The 27,580-nt window shown below is 40.1% G+C and overlaps 2 protein-coding genes across 6 annotated transcripts; one reads left to right on the top strand and one right to left on the bottom strand.

Moving 5' to 3' along the window:
- Positions 1–951: 951 nt before the first annotated feature.
- On the top strand, positions 952–19,220 carry zdhhc2 (zinc finger DHHC-type palmitoyltransferase 2). Of its 2 annotated transcripts, XM_039812822.1 has the most exons (14): positions 952–1,339; positions 6,356–6,382; positions 8,261–8,355; positions 9,074–9,194; positions 9,363–9,432; positions 9,543–9,575; positions 10,806–10,926; positions 11,509–11,547; positions 11,708–11,840; positions 12,421–12,547; positions 15,407–15,499; positions 16,452–16,567; positions 17,848–17,928; positions 18,014–19,220. In XM_039812822.1, the coding sequence occupies exons 1-13, from the start codon at positions 1,213–1,215 to the stop codon at positions 17,886–17,888; spliced, it is 1,143 nt and encodes a 380-aa protein (XP_039668756.1). In that variant the 5' UTR covers positions 952–1,212; the 3' UTR covers positions 17,889–17,928; positions 18,014–19,220. The 2 variants fall into 2 exon arrangements, with proteins under 2 accessions (XP_039668756.1, XP_039668757.1); XM_039812823.1 differs by lacking the exon at positions 11,509–11,547.
- Positions 19,221–19,302: 82 nt separating this feature from the next.
- Positions 19,303–27,260, bottom strand: cnot7 (CCR4-NOT transcription complex, subunit 7). 4 transcript variants are annotated; one of them, XM_039812826.1, is made up of 7 exons: positions 27,080–27,260; positions 26,226–26,414; positions 25,945–26,138; positions 25,399–25,560; positions 23,413–23,557; positions 23,152–23,262; positions 19,303–21,060 (listed from the first exon to the last, which is right to left on the bottom strand). In XM_039812826.1, exons 2-7 carry the CDS (start codon positions 26,340–26,342, stop codon positions 20,929–20,931), a joined length of 861 nt encoding a protein of 286 aa, XP_039668760.1. In that variant the 5' UTR covers positions 26,343–26,414; positions 27,080–27,260; the 3' UTR covers positions 19,303–20,928. The 4 variants fall into 4 exon arrangements, with proteins under 4 accessions (XP_039668760.1, XP_039668758.1, XP_039668759.1 ...); XM_039812824.1 differs by having other exon boundaries at positions 25,945–26,414; XM_039812825.1 differs by having other exon boundaries at positions 25,945–26,349.
- Positions 27,261–27,580: the final 320 nt, after the last annotated feature.

Genomic DNA, 27,580 nt, shown 5'->3' with positions numbered 1-27,580 from the left:
AGATATTTATAAAGGTCAAAAAAATGCTTTTTATTTATTTACTTATTTTGTAAAGTATAGCCTTATAGATGCAATAGAAAATATGTATTTAGTGATAAAAAAAAATCTAAACTGGTGATTTGGGGTCAGTATCCTATTTGTCAGATTCGGACACCTTTTTGCTCAGTAGGCTATTTAAATTAGTTTTGACATTTTACTGAGCTATCTGTCCTTACTCCAAGAGTGGGATGTGCATATTGTGTTGCATATTGTTAGTTTGCTGCAGCGCGCCACCCACGGAATTGGCAACAGGTAGCTTAATTTCTTTTAATTAAAACAGCATTCATAAAAAAAGACCTTTTCCATCACAAAGTAGCAGATAATGTGTGATATGTGACAGTTAGTATTCAGCTTGGCAGGTGAGCTAGTACAATGTGTAGCCTACTCTGCAATATCTGCAGAATATTTTGCAGGTGCGGTTGGCCGTGAAGCAGCAGATGCAGGTGCAGACCTCTAGTTACCTAAACTGAAGGTAATGGGAAAACACAATATGCTATCGACACCTCTGACACAAGCAAACCATAGTATATCGCCTGTAAACAGTAATCGGACCGATAGAGTTTGATATTGCCACATGACACATCCAAAATATAATATAAGAAGATATAATATTAAGAATTATTTGGAAGAAAAACAACACTTCTTTCTTTGAAATAATAATAAAAAGTGCTTCGTCTTGCCTTTGAGTGCAAATAAAACGGACTCAAAAGCATTTAGTGCGTGTGCCTCTGTCTCAACACTCTCGAGTGAGAACCGTCTGCTTTACAGTCACTGGTATGAACTTATTGAACCCATCTGCTCGCGGTGGGGAAAAAAATATGCCAGGCTTGCAGCATCCCGCGGACGTCATGGCAACCTGTGGGGAGGCAGAAGGGGCGGCGCTGACTCTGTGCGCGTCTGTGCATAGTGTGAGCTGTCTGATATTGTGTTGTAGTCTGTACCAGTGTCTGAACAGGACGATCAGAGGGGAGCAGTGCAGCGGCATCAGAGGCGGGCGGGAGGCTGGTAGAATATGTTGCGTCTGAGCTGTCCATTAAGGCAGATCAGAGCCGGAGCACCGATGCAGTGACAGTCTACAGGAAGACACTGGCACACATATTTACACACACAGTGAGGGAGAGGGAAGGAGAGTAAACACACGAATGCGCACGAGAAATGATCCGTTCCTAGACTATGGCACCGTCGGGCTCGCGTAGTATCAAGAAGGGCTGTCAGAGAGTTTTGTACTGGATCCCGGTCCTCTTCATCGCCCTCATAGTGGCGTGGTCATACTACGCCTATGTGTTGCAGCTTTGCATAGGTAAGAAACCAGCTGTCTGGGTAGCGTGAGGAGGCGTGTGTGTGTGTGTGTGTGTGTGTGTGTGTGTGTGTGTGTGTGTGTGTGTGTGTGTGTGTGTGTGTGTGTGTGTGTGTGTGTGTGTGTGAGAGAGTGTGAGTGTGATAGGGAAATGCCTCTGACTGGTGTGTGTTTGTTTGGTGATAGGGTGGGGGAGACATTTGTATTTCAGCAGTTTGTGGTCCAGGCAGGCTGTGCTCTGGCTTGTTGTTTATGCAGTGTGTGTGTGTGTGTGTGTGTGTGTGTGTGTGTGTGTGGACAGTGTCAGTCACATGGCAACCACAGCTGAAGCAGGAATTGTCAGCATATTGTTGCAATGAAGTGGCAACCATGTGTTTTTGCATGAAAAATGTTTTTTTTGTGAAGGAGTATAGCCCTACATTTTCACAAGGTGTACAGAGTAGGATTAGACGATTAGGTTTATTATTTAATTCCACCACTACTCTATCAGCACTATCTTAAAGACTTACTGTAATAGCTTCAGGCTCATGTCAGCTTGTTTCATTTGGCTGTCTGAATCCTCCACCACAACACCACCACCACCAGCATTATCTTTTGAAAAGAAGTCTGTATAGCCTAATGGTTTTTGAGTCAGGCCCCTCCAGCTGCTAAACGCTGGATGGTGCGTTTACAGACAGCGAGACTTCTTGGTGAACGTTGAACACAAAGTTGACCTGGATAGTGAGTAATGGTGTCTCAGAGGAGTCTCAGCAGCCAGCTACTCATGTGCTCCATTTGGCAGCTTGTCAGACCACTAGGAAAGCAGATCTCCTCTGTCAGAAAAGGGGGGATGAAATTGAGACAGTTTAATGAGACCAAACAGAGGAAAACACAGGGAGGGAGGGGTTGTTTCTAAGTCTGATCTTCTCCAAATGTAGCCAGACATTTATCCAGCTGTAACTGAAAGGGTACACCTTTATGTTCGTCTTTACACCTGATCAGTAAGACTTAAGGAGTCATAGTGCCAGGTTCACTGGATTCACCAGCAGGGGAGGGGCCAGAGGGGTGGCCAGGGGTGGCACGGGCCCCCCCCCTGAAATCTGTTTGGCCCCCTTTGGTGCCTCCCTACCAGAGTCCGAAGGTGATAGGTAATTGGCTTCTTAGTACCATGGATGGATTATGGGCTTGACAAAGAGATGAAAAACACCCACATAAGGACGCAAAACAACCACAAAGGGACTCAAAACGACCATAAAGAGATAAAACAACGATCACAAAAAGTTGAAAAGTCACCACAAAGGGACACAAAAAGACTACAGTGAGATGAAAAAAGGCCACAAAGGGACACAAAGTGACCACAAAGGGACGCAAAACAACCACAAAAGACGCAAAACAACCACAAAGAGACGCAAAAAGACCATAAAGGGATGCAAAACGACCATAAAGGGAGGCAAAATGACAAGAAAAAAACAGTGTGATGCAAAAAGAAGACCACAAAGAAATGCAAAATGACCTCAAAGAGACGTAAAACGACCACATAAGGATGTAAAATGACCAAAAAGAGATGCAAAAGAGACCTCAAAAAGGGTGCAAAATGACCACAAAGAGACCAAAAAACGACCACAAAGAGATGCAACATGACCATGACCGGACACAAACATCCACAAAGAATTGCCAAAAGACCACAATGAGAGGAAAAACAACCAAAAAGAGACACAAAAAGACTACGCAGAGAGAAACAAATACCACAAAGAGACAAAACATGGATGGATGTCTGGATGTCTTGTTGCGTTGTAGAGTGGTGGGGGTCTTATCTTCTCATAATCCATCCATGGCTGTAGACTATGTGGAGTTACTATAATAAATAACATATTGATATTATTTCATATTAGAATATTTGAAGTTGTTCATTTGGTATTGTTTGATTCATTTCATGATTTGAAAAACACATACAACACTGAAAAGCAGTAATTACGTAGACCAACATTAAAAATCACAGTGGATAAAAACACAGTAAAGTTTGAAGGCTTATTTCCATTATGGTCCTTTAGTAAAACACTTATCACGCCACCAGATAAAAAAAACAGCACAACTAGACAGTAAGCTCAGACAGATGCAGACAATACAATCAACATATAAGCAGGCGGCGGGGTACAACAAAGCCTCCAAACCATACGACAATATAGGTTATTCCTACCCTCTCAAATGACCCACAGGAGCGTTTCATAAATTAGCTCATCTAGTGGTGGCAAGAAACCGACCCACAGGAGCGTTTTCCGTTCTCATATCTAAACCCCAGAACGTATCGCGGTTGTAAACACGTCGGTAATGTTGTCCAACTGTTGCAGTTTGGTTAGGTTAAGGCACAGAAACTAGTTGGTTTGGTTTAGGCACCAAAACTACTTAGTTACGTTTAAAGTGCTCATATTATGCTTTTTGGCTTTTTCCCTTTCCTTTATTGTGTTATCTTTTTTGTGCATGTTACAGGTTTACAAAGTGAAAAAGCCCAAAGTCCCCCCCAAAGGGACTTACCATCTCCAACAGAAAACACTGTTCACCAACTGCTCCAAACAGCTCTATTGTAGTCCAGCCTTTACTTCAGAGACAAACATGGTCACTTTGGAACACACGTTATAATGCTCGCCTAGCTGCTAGCGTGGCACGCCCTACTCAGCTTCTGACTGGCTAGTAGTCCTTACTTAGGTACTGTCAGGGCACGCCCTCATACTCTGCTTCTGACTGGTTAGTAGTCCTTACCTAGGTACTGTCAGGGCACGCCCTCATACTCTGCTTCTGACTGGTTAGTAGTCCTTACCTAGCTACTGTGCATGTGCGACTCCCAACAAAGATGGAACAGAAGTGAGATGTCTCACTCTGTAGCTAAAACAGAGAGCTCAACACACAGGGTGAAAAGAGGAGCTGCAGCAATGTGCAGTACAACAAAAATATGGTGTTTTTTGAAAATGAAACCATGTAAACCTATCCTGATATAACCTCTAAATACAACTATGAACCTGAAAATGAGCGTAATATGACCACTTTAATAAAAGATTGTGGTTTAGGTTAAAATTGTGGACATTTGTTGTGCTACTTCCGGGGTTACGCATGTTACGCAGCATGTGACGCAGCATGTGACGCAGCATGTGACGCAGCATGTGACGCAGAACATGACATAGCACCTAACGTAGTACAGTTTGTGACATAGTTTCATTTGTTCAATAAGGGTAAAAGAAAAACTTTCCATTTACTTATATTTTCGACCACCGCTGTTATACTTTGTAACTTCGTATACTTCCTGCTTTGCTCCAAGGAAACTTTGCTCCCGTCATAATTACTACAGCTGCTAGAGGGCACTGCCACTATAAATGTAAATATAAGTCATAAGTCATGCAGCTTGAACAATTTACTTATGTGGGTGTTTTTCAGGAAAGGAAAGTCTCGCGGGATGTCAAAATGCTTTTTTCAGTCAAAAAAATTTAAAAAATTGAAATTGAAATTGAAAATGCTACATTTTACTTTGTAACCATTTTTTTTAGGCCACTCAGTTTCAGATTTGGGTGCAGATTATTCCACTGTACTGCAGAACTGTACACAAATGTGTTTTAGCCCATTAGGCTATTGAATCAAAACCTTTATTTATTGCGATGAATAAACAATGTAGATAATAATAATGTACAGTTTATTATAATTATTATATATTAGTAATGCACCGTTTATTATTTCGAAGAACCAATGTGTCCCCCTTCTTTCAAAACGGTGCCCCAGCCTGAGCCCCCCCCCCCATTCCCGCCCCTGTCCATCAGAGAGGGCAGCCAACGCCTGTCCCCGGATGAACCTCTTCTAGAGTTACAGGACGCCATGTGTCTGTTATGAGATATTGAGACATCCTTCATTACTGCAGGTAAACAGAAAATCACTGTTTCATCAGGCTTTTTTAAACCATCTTGTTTTGCATCCAGTAGAACAAGAGCGACATTGTGATGCATTCGAGTCAGATGGGACTGACAGATGAAAACAGCAGCAGCAGCAGCAGGGCAGGACAGCGGTCGCTCGGGGGCCAGCATGTGCTCTGCAGACAGACACAGAGAGAATTGTGTGAAAGTATAGTCAGCTGATACCTCTTGTTCGGCAACTGAGTTAATCCCATTGTCTGGTTTACATAATTCACCCTAAGCAATCTGTGGTTGACCCACTTTTTTTTTAAAGCACTGGACGTCGTCTTTTAAACAGTCTGTCCTTTTTCCAAGATTGTTAAAAATTTTGAATCAGGTGCTCTTTGGCTTCTTAAAGTCTACAGAATGTGGGAAATTTACCATTTTGTAGCAAGAATGCAAAAAGGAAAAGAAAAAGACTGTACGGCAGTGACCATATTGCTTTCTTAGACACATTAATTTACATCCCTGCACATACTCTTAATCACACATTCACTTATGCTTCACTGTCAGACTCTGGGGCTTTTAATGCTGGCAAGGCAGCATGCGCACAATCTTTGGCTGCATGCCTCGAATCAGATCTTTGGCTCACCTTTCCTCAGTTCCTGCTTTGTGCATGTGTGTTTGTGTGTGTGTGTGTGTGTGTGTGTGTGTGTTGCTTCAGAGGCTGTATGCTCAGCCAATCATTGCTTAGATATTGGGACACATATAAAATAGTGTCAGCTGATATCTTCCAACTTCCCACTTTTATGAGTCCAGATCTTTAGGTGTGTGTTTGTGAAACTGTGCAGGATGCTCCTTGTTGTTGTTTTCGATGCCTTTTGTCAATGCACAGTAATGCGTACCTATTTGAGAGAAATAATGGGTCGAGCTACAGTATATGACTGGGAGTGTGCTTTATATTGATTTTCTGACTGGTGTGGTATTAAGGGTTTACGGAGTCAGCATTTTGTCAGTTTTGCTGATTTGAATTCACACACGGACTGTCAGTCATACATGTATCACGTCAGCTAGAAATGGTTACCCATGTCGACTTACACAATATGGTAGCGTGTGTTTTGCCTTCTTTAATCAACACAGACCTGACTGTCTCTTTTTCATTTTTCAGAGTCTATCGAGGACACAGGAGAAAAGGGTAAGTGTTTTGTAATGCTGTTTAACAAAAAGATGAATCACAAGTGTCTTCAGCTGTTCTGCATCTGTTACTGTATATGTTGAGTTGAGTTTAGGCAAGAGGAGGTTTAGCAGCCTTCAGTCTGGCAGAGGCAGCCCACATCAAAACACTATAATCAGCCTGTATTAGCTGGAAGTGTGTCACAAGAATTTTTTTTTTTCATAACCTCAGTTAAATGTTTAAACGCAGGCATTTATTCTGTGTGTTGTAAATTCTTTTTAAGGTATAACCCCTTGAGATGTACCATCTTGCTTTCAAGGGGATCCTCAACGACAATAATACAATATACTGTATGCACAATTAGACAAAAGATTTAATGAAAAACTAAAATAATAACAAGATAAGTAAACAAAACCAATTGTGACAAAAAACAAACAAAAAAACAATACATAGCAAATCATAAGACATACAAAATCAGGAGATCATACTCCCAGCAGATGAAAATAGATCAATCATTCATAGATTATATAAAAGTATTAATGTCACTGATAGCATTAAGTAATAACGTGATAAAACATAATTATAGAGGTGTTATTTTGGACATGTACAACTGATCTTATAAGTGGAAAAATTATATGGATTGAATATTTACAATTATTCCAATAAGAGGAAGCTTTGAACATAAAGGGTTTGTACTCTGTGAGAGTAATTGAAATGTATACATTTAAAAATAACCTGCAGCCTTCGTGTGATGGGAGAGGTTTCATATATTGTACAATGATGGGTTATGAAAGGGCAGCCAAGACCAAATCTGCATAGTCTATTATAAACTTTATTGAGAGGAAAAATAGTTTTTGATGCAGCCTGATATACAACATTAGCATAATCCAATATTGGTAAGATGAGTTGCAATGCAAGCTTTTTTCTAACAGTAAATAAAAAGCAGTTTCTGGATCGGTAAAGAACAAAAAATACCTAGGTTCATTTTCTTCACAATATAATTTATATCGCATTTAAAAGAAAATTCAGTGTCAAGCCTTAGGCCCTCAGACTTCAGACTGCAAAGTTGATTCAATCTGTAATACATTTTTAAAGTTTCTAAGGTTTTATATGTGTATAATATGGTATCATTCGCATAAAGCTGAACATAATATTCAGAACAAATTGAGTGAAGGTCATTAATGAAAATGGAAAAAAAGAAGTGGACCAAGAGTTAAGCCTTGAGGCACGCCTCGTTATTGTACTGATGTTTCAGATTTGCTTCCTTGTCCTTGATAACACATTACAAAATGTTGTACAACTCAGCACAAAGAATTACACCAACTCAGAGTCTCATATACTCTTTAAATGTATTTACTACATAAATATTTGTCCCACCACGCAATTACATTTTTTTATTACATTCTGAATTAAAGTCATGCTCATCTGTGGCCGGGTTGGCTCAGTGGGTAGAGCAGGTGCTCATATACTGAGAGGTCTATACCTCGATGCAGAGGTCCTGGCTTCGAATCCGACCTGTGACCATTTCCTGCATGTCTTCCCCCTCTTTCTCACCTAGCTGTCCTATCAAATAAAGGTGGAAATGCCCAAATGCTGAGTTTATAGAGTTTTTCTGCATTTGGTCCTATTTCTTTATTTCTTACACTTTTTACATTGACCAAGTGTGCATAAAATAATGAAAGATAATGATTGAATACTGATTTTTATATACAAATTTGAATCTGTTTTTATATAATAATAATAGTATAGTATTATATTCCAGTATAGTATTCCAAGAAATTACATTGAATCACACCAATATAACTAATATTCAATGAAGCTGCAAACTGTCAGTAAATGGTTAAATGCACACCACTCATTATAGATGATGATGACTTGTTTATGTTTTTCTGCTTCCAGTTATATACTTGCTTGTGTACCATGTCATCTTCATCATGTTTGTGTGGGCTTACTGGCAAACCATCTTCACCAGGCCCATGAACCCCCTGAAGGAGGTGAGTCTGTCTGCGACACAGCGTTATTGTCGCCTGGGATGATGAGGCAGGGTGGGATCTGCAGATGTAGGTTACAGCCTCCCCGTGGGATTGAACGCTGCATTTAGACTAATATAACTTTCCAGTGGAAGTGCTTGGAGCACTTGGCTCTGATCCTGACCACAGCACTTCAGCTCTGCAGGGTGAACACACACATGCATACATCTTGAGAGGACTACCCTTGCATTTTAATTTTAACTGAGGCGAAGCACACATGTAGCCAATAGTCACCTCATATGAAAGCTTTTCTTTATGAGATATGATCGCTGGATCACTCAAGGTTTTGAGATTGTAATAAAAGTCATTTCATGTGTGCTGAGTTGTTTGTTAGCATCAGAGTTATTTGTTGCCACTGTTCAATCATAAATCGCCTGAGTGGCTGAAAGTAATATTGCAGCGCTGTGGTGCGTTGCTCCCATTTGCCTGCTGGGGCAGAAAGAACCAAAACAAATGGACGATACAGAAATGTACTGCCTACTGAGCTGCGGCTTCACAGTGACAGACATCACTGCATTAATGATACTAACACAGCTTGTAGCTTATGTGACAAATAATTTGACTCTGTTTTGACAAAAGTAAGGATACAATACATTGGAAGTAAACAGCATTGCTCGCAGATTAAACTATTGCAAAATCGTAGGTGTTGTTTGACTTTCCCTCTGGGTTCTGCCCCACATAGTTTCACCTGTCCTACTCTGACAAAGAGCTGCTGGAGCGTGAAGATCGGGGGGAGTCTCAGCAGGAGATCCTGAGGAGGATAGCCAAGGATCTGCCCATCTACACCCGCACCAATTCTGGAGGTACAGTACAGCACACACTGTCGCTGATGCAGAACAACAGGAGCAGTCTAAAGACTGACATGCAGCTCTCAGAGCTCGTTTCACCCCCTTCACCTTGTAAGTCCGTGGTCAAGTGTTAGAGGTGCTGCTGCTGACGGCTGTGTGATTGAATTGGCTGTGTCTCCTCAGCAATCCGTTTCTGTGACCGCTGCCAGCTGCTGAAGCCTGATCGATGTCACCATTGTTCAGTCTGTGATAAGTATGGCTCTCTGCTCATGCACCTATAGAGAACAGACCACACCATATATTGCATTCTGGCAGGCAGAGTAAGATTCAATTACTCTGACGTCTGACCCTGCTGTGTTACAGATGCATCCTGAAGATGGATCACCACTGCCCATGGTATGTAGTGACAATAGGATTTTAACTAAATATCAGTGACACTGTACTAATTTACCACTGCACTCACATGGTGTTGTTATATCATCGTCATTATATAATTTATTTTTCATTAAAGGCCCCACAGTATTCAGGCTTCATGGTTTCATTGTTTTTCTTTAGCACCACACTGCCCAGTCACATTCCAGTTTACAGGGCTCGTAAACACACATCACATGGGAGCACAAAGGGCTTGTTTACTGGGCAGATGTTGATACTGTACCCTCTCATCCTGCCATATGACACATTTTGGCAGCAGAGGGAGACAAAACAAATTTGATTCCAGTTGGTGTAATTTTTGCTAAACATGATCGGGTTGTCTGCTCTCTTTGCAATAATGTATGAGAGAAATTCATGAAAGAAGCTGAATATAAAAAGTCATAATGCAAAGCGCCATTGGCTTATAAAGCAATAGGTTCTTGGAGTTGCTTTTGTGTAAAAATATTTAATTATTAATAAAATAGAAATAGTAAAAATATTTATGAAACAAATCTTCACAAATACCTGGTGTGAACATGTCCTTAGCATTCTGAGACAAAACTGGTTAATTCATATGAATTATATTCATATGTTTGTTTCATATGAATTAGAGGACCTGGCATTCTGTTTTCTTAAAAACAAAAAGTTCTGCAAACTGTTTTTCAGTCTGAAACAGCTGGAAAATGGGTCATTTAAAAATAAAGCCTAGAATATTTGTGTGCACATCCACAAACCCACCAACCCATCCCCAATATTTACTGTTCTGCTGCACAATTGTTTTAAAAGGTGCTGCACTCAAAATACTGAGAAAAAACTGGGCTGAGATTGCCTCCATATGGCTCTCTCAGACCGCTACCAAACTCAACTCCGGACGCTTTGACAGGGCCCTCTAGGTCTGATACGACGCACAAGGCACTCACATGCACTCACATACACTCACACGCACTCACATGCACATGCGGTCCATCGGCTATAAAAACAAAGAACAGAGAAACTCAGATTACAACACATGCAGAGGGACTGTGACTTCTTACTCTGCTCAGGATGCCATCACTGCACTATATCTTTACATAGCAAATATTTGTTTACTGCTATATTAATGTTCTGAATATTGACGACAGGCGCCTTTAAATAATCTCTTCAACTCCTGTATCTTTGCATTTAGAAAATATTTGAACATGTACTAATGAGAACATCCTTTCATCCTTGTTGCAGGGTGAACAACTGTGTGGGATTCTCCAACTACAAGTTTTTCATGCTGTTCTTGGCATATTCGCTACTCTACTGCCTTTTTATAACTGCTACAGATCTTCAGTACTTCATTAAGTTTTGGACGGTAAGTATAGTTTCCTCACCACAATATGAACCATTGATTATATTATGTATTTTTTGGGGTGTTGGGCAGTGCCTGAATTGGATAAAAAAAAAAGTGCCAGTACCATAATTCAGCAGTTGCATGACATGATCATTGCATGTGTCTTGAATATATTTTGGTTCATTTATATTTCTTTTAGGGGTGACACAGAATAGTCGACTATTATACAGTTCAATCTAAGGAGCCGGATTTGACTGCTAATCTCACAGCGTAATTGTCACAGTGTCTGAAAATGTGCTTATAAAAAATAATTCTATTCGGGCTACATGGGGATGCTGGGAGTCAGATTTTACATATAATTGCATGGTTATCCCCAATAAATTGTGGTATAAATATTAGCCGTAGAATGTATGTACGGTCTATGATATCATATGAAAGCCTATTAATAATACTGTTAATAATTAAAAGTATAATTAAAAGTCCACTCATGTGGACAAAAATCAAGTCAAATGACCCAGTTCAGGCACTGGTGTTGGGTTTGCACAAAATAAAAATCATGCATTCTGTGTTGAATACGTGATATTTGATTCTTTTTTTCACAAGGCTGGAGGTAGAGCACATTTCCGTCTGAGAGAATATCTGGTATGAACCAACTAACTAGTTAGTGGCATTGAGATAGAAACAACTTAATGAGCTCCCCTAGAACACTTGAGTAGAAATCTCCCAGATCCCACTCAGTCGTAGTGTCTCGCTCTGTTTTTGTGCAGTTGTGTTGATTGTTTGGTTGTTGTTTCTCCCTCAGAACAGCCTCCCAGACACTCAGGCCAAGTTCCACATCCTGTTCCTCTTCTTCTCGGCCTCCATGTTCTCAGTCAGCCTGGCTTCGCTTTTCATCTATCACTGCTGGCTCGTCTGCAAAAACAGATCCACCCTGGGTAGGTGAACTTCATGCCTACATGTATGTGTGTTCTGTTTGTGGATGCAGTAATTACTGTATACAGCCTGTGTTGGACAGCAGCTCGCTCAGCCCTGTGTATCTGCTCTCAGTCTGCTCACAGTGTCGTCTTCGCACTAATGATGAAGAGTGTTTCACTGCACTTTTCCCACCATCAGTCTTCATCAGCGCAGCGATTTGATGAGCCTTTGTGGGCCGTTATCAGACGAAGCAGTTTCTCATTATGTGTGCACAGTGGCACACTTTGTCTGTGTGTTAAGGAGTGTGGATTATCCAGAGGAGTATGTTACAGTGCAATGCAAAGACATAAGGCTCAGGGCAGTAAGCAGCTTAGTAACAGACACTGCTCACACATGGTGGCACAGTCTCAGATCTGCTTTTCCTGAACAACAAAGACACTTTCATTCAGAGTTGTTCCACTGATGTAGCCGTTCAGCGAGAGCCATTCATGTGTTGTCTGAATGAGCTCCTGCTAATAGTCTGAAGAATAGATTACATAGACTGAGATATCCATCTTCATGTCTGACTGACTGACGTCTTCTCCATGTGTGTTATCTCAGAGGCTGTGCGTTCTCCAGTGTTTCGCCACGGCATCGATAAGAACGGTTTCAGTCTGGGCTGCAGTAAGAACTTCCGCCAGGTCTTTGGGGATGAACTTAAATACTGGCCGATTCCTGTTTTCTCCGGGTAAGGTTATTATTATGGGCATTTGTCAAAGACAACCCGAAGAAGATCCTCTAAAAATATCTATCGAATACAATTTATATTTATAAAGAAAAGAAAAGAAACATAAGACTCGAGGAGGGCAAACTAAAGAAACAATCCAATGAAGCAAGTCTAGTGTTAATTATTTATAACTTTCCCTGGCAGGTTGTTTAACAGTTTAGGAGCCCTGATGACCTGTAATTTTAAGTCTAGACTAAAGGACAAGCAGGTCAAAGACTTCAGGCTCTGTCTGAAGAACCACAAGTCAGTGCAACTGCAGTGTGGCTACGAATAACAATGAGATCAGTAAAGTCAAATCCAACTTATAACCTGTTGAGAGGTCATATGGCGTCTCAGACATGGATCGACTGTACATAAGCACATTATGTTGATATGTAATGCATTAAAGGGGACATATCACGAAAAAAAACCTTTTCAGTGCTTATGCACATACATTTAGGTATATGGAGTGTCTACCAACCCACAAAGTGTATGTTTTTTTATGGGCTGCCTGGATTAGAAAACATGGTGATAGTGATGGTGATGATTCAACAAGCCATTCAGATTTGGTTCCTCATATGTCACATGCAGACTTATTAGAATATACCGCCCCCCCATCTGAGTATCTCCAACCATGGCTTAAGAATTACCTTTGCATAAGCCATATTTCTTCGCACAAGCCAATCAGATCAGACTGGGCTCTTAACCAGACAGGCGCTAAAACAGAGAGTTTCAGACACAGGTATTTCCAGGCAGACAGTATGAGAAAAATAATGTATTTTTTGAACATCAAAGCATGTAAACATGTTCTAGTAGAAACCCAAAATACAAGTATGAACCTTTAATATTTATGGAGGCCGATTCAGTCCAGGTGTAGTTATAGCACAGCATCTGTATACAGTACATTCAGATTTCAAAATGGTGTCTATTGATCTTTTGTTTATAAGATCACTATTATGACATGCACAGTTTTTTAGGTTATGTATCATGTTTTGTTAAAATCTACTACTGAGGTGTTTCAAGCCTAAATTGCATCTATAACTATATACGGTTGTGATATTGATTATAAAAGTCCTGCCAATCAGCATCAATATGCACAGCAATGACACACATTTGCTTTAGAAAGGGCTTCTGCAGTTCAAACAGTCTCACTCAAGATGTCAGAGAAGTGTTAAATGAATAAAGTCACTTTTAAAGTGCTCATATTATGCTCATTTTCAGGTTCATAATTGTATTTAGAGGTTATATCAGAATAGGTTTACATGGTTTAATTTTTAAAAAACACCATATTTTTGTTGTACTGCAGCTCCTCTTTTCACCCTGAGTGTTGAGCTCTCTGTTTTAGCTACAGAGTGAGACATCTCACTTCTGTTCCATCTTTTTTGTGAGTCACACATGTGCAGTAGTTAGGAAAGGACTACTAGCCAGTCAGAAGCAGAGTATGAGGGCGTGCCCTGACAGTAGCTAGGTAAGGACTACTAGCCAGTCAGAAGCAGAGTATGATGGCGTGCCCTGACAGTACCTAGGTAAGGAGTACTAGCCAGTCAGGAGCAGAGTATAGGGTATGCCCTGACAGTATCTAGGTAAGGACTACTAGCCAGTCAGGAGCAGAGTATGAGGGTGTGCCCTGACAGTATCTAGGTAAGGACTACTAGCCAGTCAGAAGCAGAGTATGAGGGCGTGCCCTGACAGTACCTAGGTAAGGACTACTAGCCAATCAGAAACAGAGTATGAGGGCGTGCCCTGACAGTACCTAGGTAAGGACTACTAGCCAGTCAGAAGCTGAGTATGAGGGCGTGCCACGCTAGCAGCTAGGCGAGCATTATAACGTGTGTTCCAAAGTGACCACGTTTGTCTCTGAAGTAAAGGCTGGACTACAACAGAGCTGTTTGGAGCAGTTGGTGAACAGTGTTTTCTGTTGGAGATGGGAAGTCCCTTTGGGGGGGACTTTGGACTTTTTCACTTTGTAAACCTGTAACAAAGATATATAACACAATAAATGAAAGAGAAAAAGCCAAAAAGCATAATATGAGCACTTTCAGTTGGGCATTAGAGAGCGCTGTCACTCAGTTTGAAACAAAATGGTTCAAAAGAGGGAAATGTCTCAAAGGGGACAAGAGAGCATTAGCTTCAGCAAACAACATCTCCACAGTGAATACATGCACAAGCTTCAGCTTTGCAAAAATGAGTAATTCATCCTGACAGAATGAATACTATTATGAATATACCTACAGCTTTTTGGCAATCACAGTCAAATTATTAAAACATAAACCCCGTTTTCTTTTCTACATTTTTTATTATGTATAAACAATACATTGTTGATGTGATGAACACAGTTCAGATCCAGTTGGAATTGCATACAGAAGCCCATTTTGTTCCATTATTTTTAACAACTGGTTACTATTCTACAAACCAAACCACTGTAATAACTCAAAGCCATGGAACATTTCTTTGTGGAAATAGTGACATTAAAGTGAGACTATGTAACGTTATAAAGACAGAATAACACAATCCTCCTCTTACAGGGGACTTGGAGCTTATGTTGGCTAATCATAGATATTGCTGTATTTGTGACATTTTCAGACCTCTCCTCTACTTAAGCTACTATGTTTTAGCATTGACCAGTATTCCATAATTGCCACTGATAGCCACAATAGCTGCAGTTTATCAAAAGGTACATACATATCTTAAACATCTACACTCTTTATTAGCCATCCTTTCCACAAACATACAATAAAACACCCAACATGTAATTCCATTGATGTTTATATAACCTACTGTATTAAACAGATGTATTATCTGCTAGTTTTTTTTAAACATCTTTCTACTGCGGCTTTCTAGTTTAGGCGACGGTTGCTCGTTCCCAACCTGTCTGGTGAATCTGGACCCAGAGCAGCCCTCATCCCCCAGGGGCTCCAACCCTGCCAGCAAGGGGTGAGTCAAGTGTCTCAAGGAAACAAAATGTCCTTTTCCATGGCCTAAGGTGCCAACACAAAAATACACACATACACGAAAAACAAAATGCAACGTAGACACAGAAATACACAAATAAAGAGTAAAACAGTAACATTCACTCCCAATGTGAGGCGTTCTGGCAATCAACAATATGGTCATTGTGAATATATGACAATATTGATTTAAATATAAATAATGCTGTACAACTGAATTATAAAACCATGAGAATGTTGATAGTATAAAAATGCCTAACTATTTAGTGTAACAGGATAAATAGTGCAATGGATCAAAGAGCAGGCATGAGCCGCGTAACCGTTGTGAATAAATGAAAATATAGATATAAATATGAATAATGCTCTAGATAATACAAATAATGGCTAACTAGCCACCTCAGTGGTAATTATGCATAGTATAAATAGGAGGCACTAAGGTGATGATTGGCCGGTATAAAGTGTGGATGCAGGCCAGGGTAGTCATACAATGGAGCAGAGGGTGTAGTTCAGGTGAAATCTTCTGCTGATGGCAGTGGGGTGTGTGTGTGTGTGTGTGTGTATGTGTGTGTGTGTGTGTGTGTGTGTGTGTGTGTGTGGGGGGGGGGTGTCCTTCACAATGGAGGAGGCCCTGCATGCACAGCGCCTCTGAAAGATATCCTGGATGTAGGGGAGAGAGAACACACACATCCATTAAAAAAAAAAAAAGCAAACTGCAAGTGAGCCTGTGGCGGTTTATTAACCCTGTAGGTGTAATGATGCAGGACAGTCCCATCACAGCTGTTACGGCCTGGCAGTTTGGAATGAGTCATTCAGATAGAGATATATCAATTCGGGATCATACGTGATCATATGATGATAGGACTATTTTATTCAGAAATAATCCCCAGTGGGTTGATTCCTGGCTTCATCCCTGTTTATGTGTATTTGTGCATTTCCAGTGCAGCAGAGGGCCGCCAGTTCCCCTCCAAGCCGCTGAGGGAGTCTCAGAGTCGACTGCTCACCAGCACCCCCTCCTGGACAGAGAGTGACAGTGCAACAGACAAAGACAGGAAGGGTAGGATCATATATATATATGTATATATATATGTTTTATTTTACTGTTTTTATTTTTATTTCAAATTTTATTTTATTCTTTTTTATTGATGTTCTTTGTAGGCCTACTGTTTTTTTTGGTTTTATTTTTCAACAGTTACTCTTTTAAAGCACTTTGTGACTTTGTTATGTAAAAGGTGCTATATTAAATTAACATTATTATTATTATTATTATTATTAGGGGCCGAGCAGCAAAGCTGCGTGGACCCTATTGTTTTTGCCAGTATTATTCTTCTTCATCTTCCTAGTAAATCTATGTTCCCATGTATGAAAACTCACCAAACTTTGCACTAAAGTCCAGTCCCATGCCAAACTTAATCAGTGGGATTTGTGTGCTAATAGTCCTGATGGTGGCGCTACAGCAGACAGCTACAATTTTACAACAAAGCAATTTCTTCCAAACTAAATCTTTGATGTTCATGGAAAGAATTCACAACATTCGAAGATGACTGTAGATTTAGTGTGGACATTTTTTTTATTGTGTCCTCATCGATGCCACTGCAGTCAATGCAAAATAGAGCATCTTCAAACATCAGTTTGTCATTTATTGATCTTGGTGAAAATAAATGACAGTCATATCTATGTTGTCTTAACCAAGCACACAAATTCTCAGAATTTTCTAGTGAGAAATTCATTTTTTACAATAGTTTAAAATTCTGTTTTCATGCAACCCTGCCCCTTGTCTACTAGATGTTTTGAGGCCACTTGTGTCATCACCCAGATAATAGCATCCTGAGATCAGCGCCTGCCTACAGCGTCAAAGGTTCTGAGTTTGCTCCCCTGTTGTTACAAGATGATCATACATGTATCTAATCGGGCATTGTGCTGTACGGCTTCCCTGCATATTTTAATGTATCTATATCTATTCCTATCATTGAATATGATCACCACTATTGGGCAATATTCAAATAATGTGCAATAACCCACACTGCATATCACACTGTATATAAAACCATTTTTCTTTCATATGTATATAGCATCTCAGAACTGTGCACCTTACCCTTTTTTTTGCACTACTTATTTTATTCCATGTTATATTTATTTTACGTACATGTTGGCACTGGAAAAGGAGTTGCTTTTAATCTCATTGTACATGTGTATAGTGACAATAAAAAGGCATTCATTCTAAATTGTCTAATCAGTCCAATTCCAGGAAAGTCATGTTATTGAGTCAACCCAGGTTGAGCATCGCTGCGGAGTAGCTATAATAATAATTATTATTATTATTATGTGTTTGTTCAGGTGCCAGTAACCTAGGGATGACCATAGAAAATGAGGCATAACCTGAGTTAGAGATAGAGGTGACACCTTCAACCCAGAAAAGTGAGTTTACAGTCATACAGACACTATCCACGTATTACTGCGATATACATTCAACATTTATGTTACTATGTGTTTCATCCAACAGGTCTATGCCGCCCCCTCCTCGGTGTTGTGCCTATCGGAACGTGACGTGGCGGTGACATCATCATTTGTTGTTTTCTACACTTCAGCCTGCTTCTGAGAGGTTTACATGACTGACTCCTACAAAGTGGAGACAAATTAATTATCATCAGAATTACTCTTATTGCTATCGGCAACAATTTCTGCTGCTATCTGAAACTCTTTGGGCTTCGGAACAACTTAAAATAGCATTCCAACCTTCACATTTTCTTTTGTTTGTATATGAATAAGAAGAGAGCAGTAATGGAAGAGATGTTTTTGCACTTTGTAAACGAGGAAGTCAATCTGAGCTGCTTTTGTATGTTACAGTTCATGTAACAGAAACTCAGAATTATCTACAAGTTTGTTTTATGGTATTTATGTAGCTTAGCACATAGGTAGATGCTGTTATAAGTTTGCACTTGAAGTATAAAGTATTAGGTGTTAATGTGATGTGATATTCCTTTAGCCATTTTGTTCCTTCAGTGAAGGTTTTTTGGAGGGAGGGAGGGGGAGTTGTTGGGAAAGTTGTTGAAAGTTGATTTGATGCATGCTCTCATCTCAGGATGTCAACACAAACACACCTTGCTGTAGTGAATTTTACCACAACAATTTTACCTTTGCTTGACAAAAAAGTGTAGTCATTAGTAATTACATTTGAATAAGGGCTCTTCTGACTCGTTATAGCATGAGTGAGGATGTTGCCGTCATACTAAAAAACCTGAAAGCTGGTGCTGCTCCGTGCTACGTGTCCCCTCTGCCAAATATCAACAGAGACTGGCAGCCTACAGTACACGTCAAACTGCCGGCCAAAAGCTTCCGGACTGTCTCTGTGTAACGCTGCAGATCTGTTCGCCATCAAAAAGCAGATACTGTTGAGTTGTTTTTCTAACTCACAACATGTTGTGGATCTATTGCAGAGCAAAAAAAAACCAGAGATTCCAGCTCCAGCTGCTTTGTACAGTATATTTTCATCTTCTGAGGATTCTGGCTGGAAATCAAACCATTGAAAATGAGTTGGTAGAATGTCTGCTCGTTTAAAAAAAAAAAAAAAAAAAAGCTTCATTGTGACAGTCGGTGTCAATCTATATTTTTCTATTCTTCGGTCTGTATGACTCGAGACAACATGGATGTGTGAGGCAATGTACTGTACAGTTGTAATGCCTTATAAGAATAAAATAAGCTCATCTTCAGCCTCCTTATTTCAAGTCTTTTGTTGCGCATTGAGAGGAAGTCTGAGCCACTTAAAGGGACGTAATGGACAAGAGCATATTATGGTAGAAAAGTTTCAAGCCTTTATTTACAAAATGATCTAAAAACAATCCTCTTGTATATTGCATATTCTTCTTTTACTCCGTTACAGTGAAAGATGTGCTGCAGAAAGAAAGAAGTGTTTCAGTTATCAGTCTTTGACACTCAGGAAGGTTATTAAGTCTTGAACCTACACTTCAACACACACCTATGGAAGTTCAGGATACAACTAGAACACAGCATTTATTCAAACATTTTAGTACATGCGGCTCTTCTACGCAGCATGAATGAACTAGAAAGCAATACAAATAAAAACGTCATTCAAAAGGGCCAGAACTACAAGTGGAATAAACTCCACAGGGAACAAAAAGGTGCACGTTAAAAGTCAACGTTTTTCCATTGAGTAAAAGTTTTGTCTATTACAACACTAAAACTCTACAAAAATGTTACACTTAACATAGTTCAGGGTAACCTCAGCATGTCTTACAGCAGGCGAGTGTTTTTATACTTTTTTTTTTTTTTAAGGTCTGGTGAATTTGGTTGAAATAATTGCAAGACCATGTGGAGAGGTAATGCATCGGAGTTCTTATGTGCTAATGTCGATGAGCGTGTTTACATGCACAAAGAATCCATATTCCTCCAACAAAAAGCATTTGTATGCATCTAGTGCATACTGTAAATCATTATCACGAATCCAGACAGGAAAACTAATAGTAAGGAGTAAAATGTGTTCACCTCATATACCATCTTCATACTGAACAAGCAGAATACACCAGTTTGTTTTAAAGTGGGATTATTAGATCTTATTCAGGTCATTATAAACATTAACTGTGTGTGTGTGTGTGTGTGTATATATATATATATATATATATATATATATATATATATATATATATATAAATAAATAAATAAAAAAAACTTCAATGAAACAGTCATGTGCATGTAAACACACTGACTGACGGCTCCCTTTCTCATTATCATACAGGAGATCCAATGACAGAGGACGAGCATACTGACATGTGGTGTCTTTGAGTGTTGACTGGAGCTCAACATCAGAGAACCAGCACAAGAAATAAAAGTTGAAATAAAAGATATAAGAATGCAGCTAGTATTAAGGCTGAGCGTGGTGAGAGCAGTTGTTGTGATAGTAAAGGTTTATATAATCACAATGTAAAAGGAACGTAGAGAAGGCAACAAAGAGGAGAGAAGACACCGGAAACCTTTTTTTTTTTTCTTCTTCAGCTTTCCATATAAAATCAGGTTAGAGCTTTAAAGTGCAAAACATGTCTACAGAACATTTTAGGAAAACTAAAATCCCATCTTTTCAAGCATGTTAAATTCAACTGATCCAAACCAAAACGTCTACACTGCTTTGTAGTGCTAAAAGACCGACCACGCACGCACGCACACTCACACGCACACACACACACACGAGCAGCCAGCATGGGCATGTGTGAGGACAGCTGTGATTATTATTTCTTTTTGACCATCTTATTCAGTTGTCTAAAGTGAGCAGAGCCTATGAAAAGCAGCTTGCTAAATGATGTGCGTATGTTTTTGTGTTCTTCCGTTATCAACATCATCCGTTTGGCGAAAGCTCGGCTTCAGCGCCGCACTGATTGTGCATGTGGGCGAGCTTTCAGAGGGATGTCACGACTGCTGCTTGTTCGCCTCTTCTTCGTAAGCGTTCCCTGTTCCGTTCTGGACGTAGGCAGAGCCGGAGCCGAGCCCGTACAGGTGACCACAGTACTTTGCATCATCAATATGATCCTCAAAGAACATCTGTGGGAAAGATAAGACAAACAAAACACAGGAGACTGAGAACAGACAATTAAAATCATATTATTAAATGCATTTATTTAAAGTCTTATCCTCTGGAACCAGTCATAAATGTAGTGTATGCTTATGCTAGCATCATCATGTGATATACAGGCACTGGGGTGTTTCTTCCCAGCTTGTGGTGGTAAAACTGCTGCACAGCAATTAAGATAGAGAATATAAGATAAGCTCTTTTTTTAATTTTTTTATCTTCATCAGCATTGCAAAGTATACATCTGCAAATTCTGGTCTGTGTCCACTGAGGATGCCCCTTATTCAAGAAAATGTAACATTGTTGGCTTCGTCTCTCTGTTAGGGGATAGCATATCGTCATTCAGACATAAGGGACATATGTCGAGCCCATTTATTGAAAAAGCAGCATGCTCATGTTATATTTGGCACCTGGTGTGTGAGGAAGAAAGACAGACAGAGAGCGCAGAGTTAAAAATGTTAAGATAGCAAGGAAGAAGAACATTTTTTTGTTCTCTCCCAGGCTGCGTCACTGATGGATGAAGATTTGTTTGTGCTGTTGAAGCCTTTAAGACCGTAAGCACGAGGGACGCTCGCCTCCTTTTCTCATATTGAATGCACCAATTCATTTTCATCATTTAATGTCATAAGAAAGTTAGTTTTTTAGTTTAGTTTAAAGGGTTAGGTACTAACAATACTAACAAACTAACCGATCGAGGCAGCGGTAGACCAGCAACTCCTGTGTTCTGCGAGGTAAAATTACAGTTTTTGTCAAAGGATTCTGGCGGCTAAGACGAGAGCATAGACATCGGCTCTAGTTCCCCCCCAGCGAAAACTTAAACAGAGGTGTTTGATGGCCAGGTAAAGCAGTACAAATGTTCTACATATAGTGTACACTTTTAGACTTTTTTTTTTTAAGTGGCTAAAATACGTTTACAGTAGCTGCTGCCCACGTCCACAGTACATTGCTTAGTTTCCGTGTCTGGACTTCTGCCTGCTTCTCCAAACTGGGGGCCGCCATCTACTGTAGGTAATACACGGACTATGGAGAAGTACATCATACAACCCCAGTTCAAAAAATCTGAACTATCCCTATAAGTAATACTTTGGGCTGGCTTTGTGAGGTTTGAGTCCCCCCCCACTCACTCCACAGAACTCTTCTCTCTGACCAGAGTTTCTGCAGGTTTCACCAAGTCAAATTTAACTTTTTAAAGTGCTCATATTATGGTAATTTTCAGGTTCATAATTGCATTTAGAGGTTATATCAGAATATGTTCATGTGGTTTAATTTTCAGAAAACACCATCTTTTTGTTGTACTGCACATTGCTGCAGCTCCTCTTTTCACCCTGTGTGTTGAGCTCTCTGTTTTAGCTACAGAGTGAGACATCACACTTCTTTTAAATCTTTGTTGGGAGTTGCACATGCTCAGTAGCTAGGTAAGGACTACTAGCCAGTCAGAAGCAGAGTATGAGGGTGTGCCAAAGTGACCACGTTTGTCTCTGAAGTAAAGGCTGGACTACAATAGAGCTGTTTGGAGCAGTTGGTGAACAGTGTTTTCTGTTGGAGATGGTAAGTCCCTTTGGGGGGGACTTTGGGCTTTTTCACTTTGTAAACCTATAACGTGCACAAAAAAGAAATATAACAATAAAGGGGAAAAGCCAAAAAGCATAATATGAGCACGTTAAGACCTTTTTAAGACCATTATAAATTAAATTTAAGACCTATATCATGACATAAAAATAAAAAATAAAGTCAATATCAGAGTCCGGAAACACGGCTAAACTTGCACTTCCCAATAGCTAAAGAATAAAATCTGTTCCCAAAGAGACTCGTGCGTTATTGTGCTTGGCTGCAATATAAGATGCATGTTGTTCTCATTTGTATTCGTAATTCAGCAAATTATATTTGGAGTAGGGAAAGAAAGAAAACCAACACCATGGGGGGAAAAAACTACATTGTAAAGCCTGGCAGGAGCATTTCATTGAGAAAATGTAGACCAGTTTGAAATGATTTAAAACCTAGAACACAATTCTTCAGCGAATCAAAGACTTTTTAAGGCCCCGTGTCTGACTTGAGGATCCTACCTCTCTCATCTTGAAGAAAGCCATGCCTGTGAGTAAAGAGTCCGAGCCGGCCTGATGCTGCGGTCCGATCCTCTCCAGCTCCAGTTGCTCAGCGACTTCCTGCAGCCCGCCCTGAAAACAAATCACTGGCAGTCACTCAAGGCGCACGCTTCTAGTCAAGGTAACACATGAGGGCCACACAACAGACATCAAGGTGTGAAGCTTTGACTTAATAATACAGGAGATGCTCTGTGCTGCCTGCTGAAATATTTATTTAGGTACCTTCAGGTTTTTACAACTCTTCATGAGGTACTTGACATCGTAAATGACTGGAAAGTACAAGCGAAGAATCTCAAAGAAGTCCACCTCCTCCTCAGGCAGGTTAGCGTTGGACAGAATCTTGACCAGGTATCCAAAGTCATAGCCACTACAAAACACATATACACAGACACATGCACACCTTTTAACTAGGTTTTAGAAAGAGCACACACAGCAGGAGGCTGTAAGAGATTCTGTCACGTCCAATCTGCCACATATGACACAATGATAAATGAAAGACAGGCAGACTGGCTTTCTTGTTCTTATGCCTGTACTTGCAAATGCAAATAACTACAAAAAAAGACACTGCATTATCCTAAAAAGGTCTTGTGAATTGGGGCTTTGATTTTGCAACACGTATCCTACTAATCAGTGACTAATAGGAACCAAAACACATTCACAGCAGACCACTTATCCAATAAGTAGGGCTGTCAAAGGTAACACATTATTACTGTGTTTGCGCAAATTCGTTTGAAAGCCACACATTTTTTTAACCTATTAACACAGGCTCCACTATGATGACTAGTACGGACTGAAGAGCACTGGACTGACACTGGACTTGGGGAACCACCGAGTACCCCGAGCTAAAAACCCAACATGGATGCTCCGTAGTAACGTGCAGTTATAAGCACTTCTGTGTTATTTTGTGCCTCACTAAATCAGTCGTACAAGCAGCACTGTCCATATTCTATCTGTGGACAATGTTGTTGCGCTGTTTGTATGCAGAAAAACAGCGTATAAACTGGCATCGCTAACCATGGCTAACCTGGAGCACCGGAGCACGGGAACAGTAATTACCGGATAACAGAAACACAGCTACACAGGTTTCTTGACAATATTTGTCATTGTTTTGCGGTGCTAATTGATTTCCAATAATAAATAGAGGCCTACATAGATTTGAATGAACAGCCATTCCCCATTCCCATGTTGATAAGAACATTAAATACTTGACAAATATCCCTTTAATGTACATTTTTTACAGATAATAAATGTGAGATTAAATATTTTAATCGATAGACAGCCCTACCGATAAGATTAACAGTTAATTCACAATAAATCAATGAAAATTAGGATGAATTAAAGAAATACGATGATAAAAACAGAATAAACTAAATATGACAACAAATAATATAAATAAAAAGAACATGACATGAAAGCCTGTTGGTAAAGGTGTGTTCTAAATACCTGAAAGAGCTGACAGTGGTGTTTCAAACCTAAGCTTTGTTTATTTTCCAAAGCCTGGTTATCTTTAGCCTCAGTTTGCCATGGAGACACAGTGGGAAACTGAGTATGAAATGAAGATGTTAAGCAGCAGATTGTAGAAAATACTGGTACAAAAAGAGAGAGTTGCTAGTCACTAGAGAGACCAATATAACAGCACAAGTGTTCATTACACTTGATCAGCAAATTTAATAGCAAATTAAAAAATGTAACGTGAGTCGCAAAACGATCACAGTTCTGCGTAACATCTTACCTCTCGCTAAGGAAACGAGACACAAAAAAACATAAACGAACAAAACAAAAATCCACAAACACTTTTCATGATGCTTTCTGAAAGGCCACATCACATTTCATTAGTAAACATTTAAACACAGGGGGATGTCTGTGTGCAGACATGACAAAAAAGACCATACATTAAGAAATAATATGTTATTAAACACATAACACACTGATAAAATGAATTGTTTGGATATATGGTGGTGAGCAAACGCAGTCAAATGATACCACAATTAACACAATGTATTCCTGATAAGTGCAAACTGTCCAATAAATGCTTGATTATTAACTGACAATCAAATAGTGACAGTAAGAGATGTTGTACCTGGGACAGACAATCTGTGATTACTGTAAACACAGTGGGCACGACAGATATGATACTCGTTGCTATGCAGCTGTCTGTACTATACACCTGACTGCACACAAAAGCTACCAATTGCAAAAGCAGAATACCTGTGAAAAGACAGCCACTTGACGCCATCGCAGAGCACCACTCCCGACGTCATCAGCAGCTCTGCAAAGTACAGTGTCTCGATGCCTTCGTCCTCGTGCTTCTTGAACTGAATCCCTGAAGTGGTCAAGAGCTCAATGGAGTCCTGTGCGTACATGTCTTCTCTGACGACAAAGACACGTCACACTGTTATTGTTACAATCACAAAAGACAACCAAGTAGGTATAAGAACAGTAATTGAGCGTCATAATCATAAAATCAGTTTGCATTTTTAAAAGCTGTCTGCGGTGTTATGCTCTGTCAGTGTATGCATTTGAAAGAGTTCTAAATTCTGCCCTTAAACAACATCTAAACTGAAAATATGAATGGTGACAGACCACAAACTTTGTAATTTGTTTTGGAAAGAAATGTGTTAACTTAGTCTAATGTCTCATCTGTGTGCTGTAGGCAAGCTGAAATACTCTTCCCAAAGAATCATGTGCATGCCACTGGTGCATTTGACTCATATATAAGTGAAAAGAGTGGGAGAAGCACAAAAGTCATCTTACGTGAGGTTAAACTTAAAATTGAACTGCCATGTTGATGTTCCCAGAGGGTATTCCCCTTGTTCATTCATAAACGTAAGGCCCAGCTGGATTATCTTGAGCAAATCCACATTGCAGCGCAGTAACTGGTACTGATAGTCAGCGTTGCTTCTGAACTCTCCAATTGGTCTGGCTACTACACCTGGAAACTCTGTGTCCTGTAAGAAGACAGACAAGTCATTATGCAGAATGGAAATCTGGCTGTGTCTGACAGCTTTTTGCCCTCTGTGATGAGCACCCCTCACCATAGCAATGTAGTTGTATTTTCGGATGACATGTCGGATCCTCTTCAGCTCCTCCTCCAGGTTGTTGGCCCAAACCTCACATATTTTTTGGCTGTGATCCACAGTAGCTGCGGGCATAGTGCCTCTTCATGTAAAGAGAAGGATGCAAGGAAAGACAGTTGGTTCATAGACCTACCCCAACATGCTGACCTGTGACAGACGAAATGATAGAAGGTGGCAGGATAAAGACATACAACACAGATACACACAATAAATGCTGTCAAACCATTTGGCTAACAAGTGCATAACGACATAATATTAACTGCAGGAGATACAACCTGCTCTGGGGATCAAATCAGATATCTCAGCGATGTGGAGATAGGTTCTGGCAATGGGAGACTAAAGATTGGGGAAGCTAGTTCAAACGCAGAGCCGTTTGTGCCTCCTTTCAGCTGGGATACTTAACGTTTACTGCTCAATGAACAGGTTATACAGACGCAAACATACATGTTAACAATTGATTCGAGATGTGCAGGACTTGTTTGACTGGTGCTGTTAACATTAGCTCGTCGCAGGCGTTTTCAGCCGCACTTTGGGCTAGCTAGGTTACCTGTAGCAGTTAGCAGGCTACAGACTAAGCTAACATGAGCAGGACAGTGGAGGCTCTCAGGTGGGAGGCTGTGTACAGGTTCAACATACTTCTCAGGGTCACGGCTAGCTCGACAGACATGAGAGAGAGTGTGTGTGTGTGTGTGTGTGTGTGTGTGTGTCTGTGTGTAAAAACATGAAAGAGACGAGTAACTAGCTGCGCACACACACACACACTCAGCGCCACTTTGATACTGCAAAAGCTCACTGTAGCGTCGTGAACTTACCGTTCCCCAAACCGGGCGGGTGTGTTTAAGTGTGTGCTATCAGAAAACTGTTAATTTGTTCTAAGTTATTATGTCAGGGGTTTTCCGCTAACTTTTAAATAGTTTATATTCAGTAATGTATCGATGTCAACCCACGGCTGCCATCATAGCTGAGCCTACAACACGACGTCATCACGTTAAACAGAAACGTCATTTGCGTATATGGATGCATGGCGTACCTCCCACGTCGTTATGTATTTGATCAGTGCTCCTGCTCAAAGATCCTTTAACTAACCGTCTCTGGCATTTATATATATATAAAAGGTATCTGGCCTGCTTCAATAACTGATTTCCTTTAAACATTTTTAAATTTCAAAAATTTGTATTTATGTGTTGTTTTTTTAATTTTGGGTGATGGCTGCATCACCATACGTTTTCCTATTTCTTATTATACACACATATTTTTGTTCATATAAGCCTAATCTTGAAGTTTTATATTTGACTTAGTCACTTTTATTTGAC

Source organism: Perca fluviatilis, chromosome 10 (genome assembly GCF_010015445.1).
Source record: "Perca fluviatilis chromosome 10, GENO_Pfluv_1.0, whole genome shotgun sequence".
Taxonomy (NCBI): domain Eukaryota; kingdom Metazoa; phylum Chordata; class Actinopteri; order Perciformes; family Percidae; genus Perca; species Perca fluviatilis.
Note: the sequence above shows the minus strand (reverse complement) of the source record. Positions and strands in the feature narration are given on the sequence as shown.

Coding starts and splice junctions, on each gene's coding strand:
- zdhhc2 (XM_039812822.1), top strand. CDS start 1,213: ATGGCACCGTCGGGCTCGCGTAGTATCAAGAAGGGCTGTCAGAGAGTT. Junction 8,356..9,073: donor CCATGAACCCCCTGAAGGAG/GTGAGTCTGTCT, acceptor TGCCCCACATAG/TTTCACCTGTCCTACTCTGA. Junction 9,433..9,542: donor CATTGTTCAGTCTGTGATAA/GTATGGCTCTCT, acceptor GCTGTGTTACAG/ATGCATCCTGAAGATGGATC.
- cnot7 (XM_039812824.1), bottom strand. CDS start 26,342: ATGCCCGCAGCTACTGTGGATCACAGCCAAAAAATATGTGAGGTTTGG. Junction 25,561..25,944: donor AATTTTAAGTTTAACCTCAC/GTAAGATGACTT, acceptor CTTTGTCGTCAG/AGAAGACATGTACGCACAGG. Junction 23,558..25,398: donor AAGTGGCTGTCTTTTCACAG/GTATTCTGCTTT, acceptor TGTGTTTTGTAG/TGGCTATGACTTTGGATACC.